The sequence below is a fragment of the Anastrepha obliqua genome, chromosome 1 (genome assembly GCF_027943255.1).
Source record: "Anastrepha obliqua isolate idAnaObli1 chromosome 1, idAnaObli1_1.0, whole genome shotgun sequence".
Taxonomy (NCBI): Eukaryota; Metazoa; Arthropoda; class Insecta; order Diptera; family Tephritidae; genus Anastrepha; species Anastrepha obliqua.
The window spans coordinates 58,697,706-58,709,296 of record NC_072892.1 but is presented as its reverse complement, the minus strand read 5'-3'; the positions used below and the strand labels follow the sequence as shown (position 1 = coordinate 58,709,296).

General features: G+C 35.9%; 1 protein-coding gene across 1 annotated transcript; it reads left to right on the top strand.

Moving 5' to 3' along the window:
- Nucleotides 1–5,520: 5,520 nt before the first annotated feature.
- LOC129250129 (endoribonuclease CG2145) lies at nt 5,521–11,037 on the top strand. Its single transcript, XM_054889775.1, has 5 exons — nt 5,521–5,806; nt 5,869–6,046; nt 7,573–7,778; nt 7,858–8,090; nt 10,645–11,037. Exons 1-5 carry the CDS (start codon nt 5,626–5,628, stop codon nt 10,882–10,884), a joined length of 1,038 nt encoding a protein of 345 aa, XP_054745750.1. The 5' UTR covers nt 5,521–5,625; the 3' UTR covers nt 10,885–11,037.
- The last annotated feature ends 554 nt before the right edge of the window (nt 11,038–11,591 follow it).

Genomic DNA, 11,591 nt, shown 5'->3' with positions numbered 1-11,591 from the left:
GTTTTCCAGACTAAATATATGGCATTTTTAATTGGTTACACTTTTGCGAGTGCCGGACCATGTAATCAGTGGAAATTCAAATCCAAAGACGAAAAATGGATTACTTCCAACGCTTGCAACTAAGGCAAAAGCAATCCAAATGGAGTGTAAGAGACTGCCCCAGACTTGTAAATATTGAGGAATTTATACGGCTTTGTATGTAGCAACTCAGCTAAGATTGAAATTACTAAAATCTAAGAGAGAAAATGCGTGTACACTCGTCCTCCTCTCGAATTTTGAGGCTGCCATAATATATAAAGGGTCTTTCGAAAGACGCGCCTAGACATTCTTTTAAAATAAAACATATACAAATTTTGATACTTTCAGGTTTCACTAAATTTATTCAAAATACGACTCTTAACAATTCTATGTGAAAAATGGCATAATTTAAATGTCCGCCAAAAGCACGAAAAACTGGTAAAATCCGCCAAACTGTCGATTAATGAATCCCTAATTGATGAGAACGTCGAAATATCGATGTTGAAGGTTGTTCAGCCGCTCTTTGAGCTACTCAACAGAGTATCTAGCTTTTGGTCGGCCAGCCCGTTTTCTATACTCAACAGAACCACTTTCTTGAAATTTTTTCACCAAACTTTGAATTATCAATTCATTCAGACAATTATTTCCACCAAAAAAAAACACGAATTTTGCGATATGTTTTTCATAAAGATCGACAATTTTCATAATAAGTTTGAATACTTTTAACGCGTTGTTCTATCGTGTAAGTTTGTACACCTGTCACACATCTTTTTGACCAATGTCAAAGTTAATATATGCACAAGAAGGTACCATCTAGAAATTCTTTACTACTAAGATCTAAGCGTCACTGTAGTAGGGCCCTTTATGTGTTGCCACCAAAATAAATCTTCAAAGTAAGCAGATTTCCAACAAAGTACAAAGATGTTAATATGAATGCGCACAAAATAAGACACCTGGCCGCAAAAACATTATCTACGAGGTGGTTGTTTGACGCCTGCAACCTTTGGCGAAAATATCAGCGGTGAAGAATAAATGTAACTACTCGTTAAATGAAATAATAAGAGACCAAATTCTATTGGAAAAATACGTCTTATTCTATTTTTTTTTTTCATTTTTTGATAGGTTTTACCACTACCTACAGGTACAATTTCCAATTGGCGCGCTCGCAACCATTTCTCATGGTGAAAAAAAAAAACGAAGTTAACCAAAAAAGTTGTTCACCACAACTTTTCATTTCATTTAGCGTTCTTCTAAATATTCTTGCTTTTATTTTTATTTCTTTTGCCGGCAAATTTGGATATATGTATGTACATATTTTTACTTTCGAGTGTCGTGCTCTTATGACCCGTGTGCGGACGTGATGAATGCCAGAAACTGAACTATCTACATAAAAAAATTTTTTCTCGCAAAAAGCAGTGCCTCCAGCTCCCCTACGTCGCCACTCTCTGCGGCAATTGGACTTCACTGAAGCTCTAGCCATCTATTGTATGCCAATTTTGAGCGTTTAGAAAAAATAAGCGGCAAACAGCATGTTATTGTGCACGAATAAGTGATAAATACGATGTGATGCTACTAAATTATGAGAACTTTTCACACACGTGCCATACGCAAAACGAAAATACCTAGAATGCATTCAGCTATTATGAGGTGCTTAGATTTTGCTACAAGAAACAATATTTTATCCAACATAAAGCTGAAGACTATAAAAAGCCATCCACCTTGGAAGATCAATGACATACTTCCTCCCAACAAACTGTTGATGTTATCTAAACAAAACACACCAAACGAAGTTTTTCAACAAACCTTTACTGAACTAAAATCCAAATACCTAAGTAATGGCTGGAAGTTACTGTTCACGGATGGCTCCAAGTCTGCAGAATCTACCTCGTTTGCAGTTGTTACTGACACTGGCGAATTAATCTGTAACTGGCTTCTTCCTACAATGTGTTCTATCTTTACCGCTGAAGCGTCTGCAATTCTAAATGCGGTCCACTACGCTAGGAAAACTAAAGGAAAATTTCTAATATGCACGGATAGTAAATCATGTATGTCAGCAATAACGTCTCCGTCCAACCACAATCCAATAATTGAATCAATTAGAGACATGGTCATCGGTGCTCCTCGAAAAATTAAGCTTACTTGGATTCCGGGTCACGCTGGAATAAAAGGAAACTACTATGCAGACGCAGCTGCAAAAAATGTTATAAGGACACCTACTTTAGTCTACGACATTCTAACCAAATCCGACATTCTCAACCTAGTCAAACATATAAGGTACCAAGAATATGCAAGCGATTGGAAGACATACAAACACCATTACACAGAAATTAAGGAAGACAAAAAGCGAATTACTTATACATCATCTTTACCCACAAGTGCTATGAGGGCATTTACCAGATTAAGAATTGGACACACTATCATAACACATGCCCACTTACTGTCAGGTGATAGTCCTTCCAAATGTCCTCTTTGTAACCACACCGTCACTATCAAACATTTACTTACTCTCTGCCCGATCCTGCACAATTCATCAGTCAGCTATGACAACGTTGATATCATAAAACTGCTTAAAACACCCTCGGATGAAAATATTATGACAATATATAACTTCTTGAAAAACAATGACTTGTTAAAAAATATTTAAGATACTAACACTTGCACTAACACTTAGCAAATAGTTTTTACTCATATGTAACTCTAATTAAAGTGGTGGCTGAAGGCCTCGTAGCCAGTGCTGCGTTTTGATATTTATGTATTATAATAAAACTAGTTTTGTTATATAAATTTAATAAAATAAAAAATAAAAAAAATTTATTTTACTAAATTTAAAAAAGAAAAACATTTTAAATTTTTTTCAACTCAACAAAAATTGATATTTCTACTGCTAAGAGTACATAAAATGAAGAATAGAAAGTATTGACATTTTTCCATTTCTTGGCTTATTTTGTGTCCGTCTAAAAAATAATTAATGACATTTTTTTACTAAATAATTGGAAAGCTTCATGGGACATTTTATAGGTTTTGCGGCACCATTGAAAATTAACCGATTCAAAATAAACACGTAAGGTGGCCTAAATTTTGTTCAGATACAAAATGTTACTTAGTAAAATTTAAGTTGGACTGGCTGTTAATTTTTGTAGTCAAACGAATTCATAGGCAATGAGGGTTATCATTTCTTATATAACACACACGGACGAATATCACAGGCCGACAAAATTTAACCAACATTCAGACCCAGAAACCAGACTATATATTTCCGAAGGTTTATGATGCGCTGAATCCAAATCTGGCCTCAGAATTGCTCTATCAGCTCTGGCTTTCGAGATATCCTAACCTAAAAGTGCAAAAAACACCATTTTTGCCCATATTTGAGGTTATGCGATATCTCTGCGAAAAAAAATGATATTTGAGCAAACAAAACGCCATTTGAAAAAAGAAGGATTGTATTTAAAGATGCCATCCTTTAATTTTGGTGAAAGAAAACATCTGCAAGGCTACATAACCTCAAATATGGGCAAAAATGGTGTTTTTTGCACTTTTAGGTTAGGATATCTCGAAAGCCAGAGCTGATAGAGCAATTCTGAGGCCAGATTTGGATTCAGCGCATCATAAACCTTCGGAAATATATAGTCTGGTTTCTGGGTCTGAATGTTGGTTAAATTTTGTCGGCCTAGTTCCATTAAACACGAAAGATACGATTATCGTAAAAACTCAAATTAATAAATTAATTTTAGTTATCAATCCGAATTTTGCATGGACAGAGAAGCAGATATTAGTTTAAATTATTTCGGATACTTTTCCTTGTAGACTAGTGTATTTAGTCTTAATATATTAAAAAGTTGGCATGGTTATATGCAAGTTCATACAGCACTGGCGGCATCATCAGTGTTTTGAAAAAACATCTAATATATAAATATTAACAAAGATATATAGATGTAGATATACACATGATTGAAGTCGATCTAAAGTGAGAGTGATTTTTTGAAAACTTTTGATCAAAACAATTTTGTTATGAAATTTTAATTATAACTTTGAAATTTTTCATCAATACGATTTGTTTTTAAAATAATATTAAACACTTTTATCTAACATAAGTCCTTCATAATTTTTGAAGACTAGCAAAATTAAAGTTTATTATTATTTTTAAATAATTTAAATTTAAATTTATAACAAATATCTCAACATATCTTAACGCATGACCCATTTTCCCAAACAACAAGATGACCATTAGAATGGCAAAAAATGTGAAGTAGAGGTACTTTAAATATCGAAATAATCTATATAGCAGGTGTTATGAATGAATGGATTGCGCTATCGAGAGATTATTAACGATTTTTATGGCCGAAATTGGATGGTATTGATCTGAACAACGTTTATTTTCAACAAGACGGAGCTACGTGCCACACAAGCAACGAAATCATTGATCTTTTACGGGAAAAGTTTCCGGATCGTGTTATATCTCGAAAAGGGGATCACAATTGGCCATCGAGATCTTGTGATTTTACACGTTGTGACTTTTTTCTTTGGGGCCACGTGAAAGAGAAGGTCTACACCAACAGCCCAGGGTCGATTCAAAACCTCAAAGATGGAATTCGTGAGGCTATCGAGGACATAGGGCAGTCACTTTGCAATTCGGTTATGGAAAATTTCATGGATTTCAAAGGATATTGTCTTGTAAGCGTGGTCGTGGTGGTCATTTGGCTGATGCTATTTTTCATTATTAACGGCATATCTTCCTCTTTATAATGAAATAAACGTCCGATCATTTACATTAAAATACAGAATTTTTCTTTAAATATCAAAATAACACCTCTTATTAAAAACCCTTTACCACCGAGTGTACAATTGAAGCACCAGTATCCAAAAGGGTGAATAAGCTTTTTCTTATAGTTAGTAATTAATACAAAAAAAATGTTACCATTCACATATAAAAAGTAAAGTAGAGAAAATTACAATTTTTTAGTGTCCGGATTTTTATGGTCCCAACTGTACGCGAATAAAGAACAAAAATTACCAAATTAATTCAACTACGGTTAAGGTGTATACGAATATTTTGTTGTCACAAGGCAGTGGCCGTTAGCATGAATTCATAAAAAATATTAATTGAATAAACAAAAAAATGCAAATACAAAATTCCCCAGAGTACACAAAAAACACAAGAGTTTGCGCGCTGCTGCCATCTGCCAACATATGACCAAAAATTGTATACAAACTGAAGCAAACTTATTATGAGTACTCAGAGCTATTAATCAAGAGAAGTTAGGCATGAATGCCAGTGTTGAAAAACCATCAGCGCAACACATACAGCCACAGATCGTGGAGAGAGTGTTAGAAAGAAAGCTTTATTTCTGCCACTTTGGAGATTTAAGATGACGCCCGCCTGCCAAGCAATATAGTGATCTCTGTTTCCTTTGACCTCTCTCTCTCGCTCTCTCCCTCTCATGCTGTAAACACGCAAGGTACAATTTATGTGGAGACCAAAAGCTGCTAGAGATCAGCGTAGCTTTTATCAGACAACAGAAGATTTTGATGGATGATGTGTGTGTGATAAAGTTGTGTGTAAAAATAAAAACGTGGAAAACGTCGAAATAATAACAAACGAAAAATATGTGCGCTGTACCAAATAATATGCAATACAATTTCAATAATAATAATTCGCAAAATAATGCTGATACAAATTCAAATGGCTCTAAAAGTTTGTTGGATAAAGAAAAATGTGAGAAAATCAAGCGTTTCATATTGATTGGTGTGCTGGCTGTGCTGGGCATTGTCGGCTGGCACATCTATGGTGAGTGGCAATGTAAACATTTTTATTTTAAGCGCAAAAAAATGTATTGAATTTGCTTGCAGAGTACTTCTATGCGGGAAAGGGTGGTAGTAGCGATGCGGAAACTTTTGTTGAACACGAGATTCTTGATCTCACGCAGCGCCTATTCGCCGACGAGGTGCGTCAGAACAACTATCAGATTGATGTGAATTTTCAAGGCAAGACTAAATCGTTTGAGCGCGATGATCATGCCGCTCAGCCGTAAGTAAAGGGGGCATAACTAATGTTTATAAAAGAAAAAAAGAGTTGACAATTTTATCATAGAGAAGTTCATAAAGAAGCAGTGTTTTGGAAATGAAAAAAAAATTACACTATACTAAAAATTCAGCTTTTTTCTGGATATTTGGCCAAACCAATTTTTTATAGTAAAAAATTAAATTCTCCATTCTTCAAATTTAGCATCCGAAATCGAGATTTGGACCTTCGAAATTGGTGTTTTTGTAAAAAAATAATTTTTAATTATTATATTTAATTTAGTCAAAATATGTGCTCATAGGCTATTATTTTTTTATTGAATTTTTGGATTCTCCATCGTCGATTTTATATGTGGTCAAAATTTTGTCAAATTCTAGTTCCAAAAAGTGGGTCAAAACGTCAGTCAAAAAGTAATAAATATTTACAGACATAACGAGATGTCAGTGAGAGCTACTTTCGACAAAAAGTTTGAAATTCATTTTCTCAAAACATCAAAAAATGTATAGGCTATTTTAATACTAAGGGGACGGTATATAACTTTTTTTACATACAAAAATTAAAAATAGAAAAAAAAAATTTAATAAATGAAAATAACGAACCAGTGCGGCTAATTCTCGATTCTGTCTATTAGAAAGTTAATTCTCGATCCGCTATTTGGAGGCTTACTTTGAAAACCAAATGTATTATTGTAATTAATGTTTTTACCTACGACCCAGTCTCTTAAAAAAATTTAGTTTGGTGCAATCATCATGCGAGTGCTTTCCACTGTTATTTCTGGATATAAGTGGTTGACCGCGCCTACCACCAGACAGGCTGTATGTGTTATAGTGGATGAGTTCGAGTCATCATTTCCACCCTTGAATGTTTTTTAGTCAGTAAGATAAGAAACGACCGCCGTAGCCGACTGGGTTGGTGGGTAACTACCATTCGAATATCCGTGCATGAAACAGGAAAATGATAGAAACAGTTTTTTCTTATAGCGGTTACCTCTCGGCAGTCAAAAGCAAACTTCCGAGTGTATTTCTGCCATAAAAAAAGCTCCTTTCGAAGTAAAAATATTGCAGCCATGAATACTTCAGTTAAAAATACACCAAATCAGTCGTTTTTCACATCGTTTTTTTATCCATTTATTTATTGCAATTACAATCTATTTTTTAACATTCAGCAACACTTCACTGGGTGCTTTCCAGTGTTGCAACCATTTCTGGATTTGTTTATTAACATATTAAATCAGTTGTTGAGTTCCTCTTGATTGTGTTAAAGGAGATCGGATTAAAAGTTATTTCTGCAATTAAAGGGTTTAGGTGCGATTGAAGTCTTAAACTGCGTGATGTGGCCAGCTTTTTTATTTCTTCAGCTTTCGTGAGAAATTCTCGTTCATTTGATTTGGAAATCTCTGGCAGACTTTCGCATACACCTTTAGAAAAACCACCTACACCTTCGCATGAAGTCAAGAAGATGTACATAAATTTTATTACTATATGGCATATCCTCTAGTTATTCGCCTAAGCTCATTTTTTCTCATCGCACAGACTACTAAAAATGGACAATGCACACTTGTCATCCGATCCCTCGTCCACCATCGTTTTGCTGCGCCGCCTCTTCGATAACTATTTACTCGATGTGCACGCAGTCGAAGAAACCACACCCGAGCAAGCGCAGGAGGAGTTGGATTTTCTAAATGCGGTGCTGAAAACATCGATTATGAAGCACACAATGAGATTTCTGCAGCAAAAAAGTAAGTCCTACTTTTTCCTAGCATTCCTTGAGAAAGCTATTCAATTTTGCATTTTTATGCATTTTTATATTTTTCCTAGGCCTAGTTTCCTCAGATTACAAAGACCAAATTCAATTGCTCAAGGACCTTTGGTTTACACAGTACTCTCGGTTTAAGGGACGCATGGGCAGTTCTGGTTTTGAGCATGTCTTCCTCGCCGAACTTCGTGAGGGGTCAGTTTTGGGTCTACACAATTGGATATATTTTCATGAACAGGAGCAGCAAGGAAATTTGGACTACAAAGGATTCATCGATAAAATACATTTGGATAAGGTTATGATAAAAGATTTTCATAGCGAGAGCATATATGATTAAGAGCCAGTTTTTCACTGCAAGTTTAACTCTGCTTATAATTAGTTTAAAAATTAACCACATTTGAAGTAGCACTGGAAGACTGAGAGTCAGTACACATTGATATGCGTTTACTTGCTAAACTAAAACTCACCATCGTTTAACAAGTACCGAAGAACGGATAAGGACAAGAAAATGAGCCTGTACTAGCCCGCAAGGATGATAGATTTACCAGGTTTGCTCTTTAAATATGGTGAACAGGAGAACTGGTGAGGGAAATTTCGACTGCCAAGTCACTTGGGAGATTCAGCAGAATTCTGCACGTTCATTTTACGTGTATTCACACACTCCGTCGGTGTTCAGAAGGTAACGAAGTGTTGGTTAATTTTTGCGTTGATATCACCAACACAATCGCAGTTTTTTTTGTAAACACACCTCAAGTGACTTCAGCCTATCAGCTGATTCTGTGAAATTCGCTCAGAGCCGAATAACAATCTGTTTAAGAGCCTCCCTTTAAAATATTTTCTCCATGACTCGGGTAAGAAATTTTGTCACCAAAATACTAATTAGAAACTATTAATTTTATGCGTGGTGAAATTTTCTATAAAAGCTTGGCTTGACTTATGAATCAGCCGCGATTCGTTACCTAAACTCACCTATCTTATTTCACCACGCAAAAAACCATTCAGCGCCGTTCTCGATTCTTGTGAGAACCAAATTTTATTTACGCCATGAAATAAACTAGGAGAGTTTAAATAGCGGAAAGTGCTCGAACTCCCAATATTTGTTTTTATAGTTTAGTTGCTTTTACTTAATATCTGGACCCAAATTTCCCTCATAATGGTTAATTGTGAAATACAAAGGAAAACAGCCGTCAATTTCTAGCCAGAATCGCCTTGTCACTTGTCAGGTGGGTGCCGTCACCCAACTGATATTTTCCTCTTCGATGTGAATCGACTCTAGCTGATATTTACATAAAAGTAAGAACCGAGACAAAGTTTGCCATAAATATTTCCATGCCTTTCCCTCTCTAGTTCAACCGCAAAACAGTTCCCAGGGACTCGTCTGTCAACAGAGGCCAATAGTTTTAGTTCAATCCACTATTATTTTCAATAGCTACCTTCTAAGTGGCACCGTTTGATTTGGATTGATTATAATTTGTTATCGCCGTCCTAATGGAAACTTTCAGATTCTTAATAATGGCCTTCCTCTTTATTCTTAAGGGTCATCTATACTGTTCTGTTCTATCTGCAAACTATTAGTCCAATTTCTGTCCTGCCTAGGCTTTTTAGGTGGGGTTAAGTTTTGATGGTAGTCGGTTTGCACGACCAACTCACTTCGACCCTACAGGTCCGTTGTGAAATCACTGCGCGACACGCGTACCCCATTTATTTTTCTTCGTGGAACCATTTTCTGGCTCTTATGAAGGGCAAGATTGGTCCCATCCCCACGTCAGAAAAGAACGGGCTCTCATTTTAGGCTGGACAATTGCAAAGGAAGTGCTCAACTGTTTCTTCCTATTCCATATCTCTACAACTTCTACAATATTCATGGGAGAAAATCCCTAGTGGCAGAAAATACATACCAAATAGCCAATAACCGGTTATACAAGTCACGATTTTAGAGATATCCTCTCTTCAGAGGCTTAGCAGTTCCGTTGTGTTTTTCTTGTTTATTTGCGGCCACAGTAGCCTCCATGACCTATTGACCTCTGGGATAATGTCGTTTTTGATTATTAGTTTGCTCGTGGCCACAGATATCTCAACGGTACTTTTATCACTGAGCAGTTGAAGAGTAGTGCTTTTCCTGGCTAGCTCATCGGCTTTACAATTTCCCTCAGCATCCCTGTGCCCGTAACCCAAATGAGTCTGACCTTGAATACGACATTAATATCATTTAGGCATTCCTGTGCAATATTTGATCTTAGCATAGCGGTATTCATTCATTTAATGACCGCCTGACTATCCGCGAATACATTTATAGCAGCTTTTGTTACTGCATGCGTACTTAGATATGTAGCCACTTCTTGTATAGCTAGAACTTCTGTCTGATAGTCGCTGTAGTAGTCTAGTAGTCGAACGAATAGTTCAAGTTCTAATTCCTTTGAAAATACTTCATAGCCAACCTTATCGTCTAGCTTAGAACCATCTGTACCTTGGTGTCTGCCACTCTGTTCTTGACGGTATACTCGTCTTGAAGAGTCTGTCGAAGGTGAGTCTAGGAATATAATAGTCTATTTCTTGCTTGTGACTTTTCAGAGTGTGCAAAATAGAGGCGCGGCCAATTCACCGGTCTTTTCATAGCGCAAACCACATTGCATTTTAAACACAAAAATATTTCGTTGTTTAAAGTTGCACCTTGCAGAAAATCTTGATGTTCAACCAGAGGCTATCAATTTTAATACTTAGTAGGAAGTAGCAAGACGAAATCAACTCTCCGTTCTTATAGCATTGAAAAAATAACAGCTCTACCTCACACTTTGAATTTCAGCCGTCTGCCTTTCTAATTCATTACTAATTATTCAATTATTTTACAGGGCAAATATGTATTGGCCACCAGGTTCACATTCCATAATCATGTCAAGCCCTACAATACCCTATTTATTGGAACTTCGCCGGAGTTCGAGATGAGTGTTTATACCGTCTGCTTTCTACTGCATGGAGATGTACCGTGCCCGGTGCAGCTGGGACAGACCAAATTCAATATATATACAAATATTTGGAATTGGCGAGGTAGAAAGACACTGGCAGCTGCATTTCCAAGCATCGAAAAATGAACAGTAATTTAAACTACAGCTACAGCCGAAACGATATTAATGATTTTAAATGTATTGAAATTGAAATTTTATATATAAGAAGCTTTTTCTAGATACTCTTACATATACATATTTATTTTTTGATAGACACATAGCTTTTATTTAATTTGTTAAATAGAAAACTTAATTCATTCTCTACCTCCTTATTCTCATGAAATATTTTTTATTTAATTGTATAAACATTGGATAAAATATAAAATAGAAAGTATAAAAATACAACACAACGACACAAAAATCTCGTAAATACTCCAAAAGGTAAAATTTTCAAAATTATTTTTTAATCTTATTTTTTGTTGTGCCTAATACTTCACTGCTGAAACTGCCATCCGATTTTTATACCCGCGCACTCATGCTTCCGTCCATCACTTCCATAGTATTGTTCAGTATACTTTTAAGCCACATTAAACCAACGCGCGATCAATCTCCGAGAAAGCAGCAAGCTGGTTTTCGTCCAAACCATTGGTCATGGTAATGGTTGTACGGGTGTAGGCTAAGGCCTTTATGTACTGCGACCAGATTGATCTATTGTGCGTCCCTAATTACTTAATTATAATTATTTAGTATACCGAGGAATCGAACCAGCTCCTTAGGAGGGAGCAGTTGTAGGTCTTCCTCCTCTAGTAGGATTCTGTGTCTCCTGTGGCCTAATGCCTCACAGTTAGTGATTA

Excerpts from the sequence above, each read along its gene's own strand:
- LOC129250129 (XM_054889775.1), top strand. The coding sequence starts at position 5,626 with ATGTGCGCTGTACCAAATAATATGCAATACAATTTCAATAATAATAAT. Across the intron at positions 6,047-7,572 it reads GATGATCATGCCGCTCAGCC|ACTACTAAAAATGGACAATG; the intron begins GTAAGTAAAGGG and ends CTCATCGCACAG. Across the intron at positions 8,091-10,644 it reads ATAAAATACATTTGGATAAG|GGCAAATATGTATTGGCCAC; the intron begins GTTATGATAAAA and ends ATTATTTTACAG.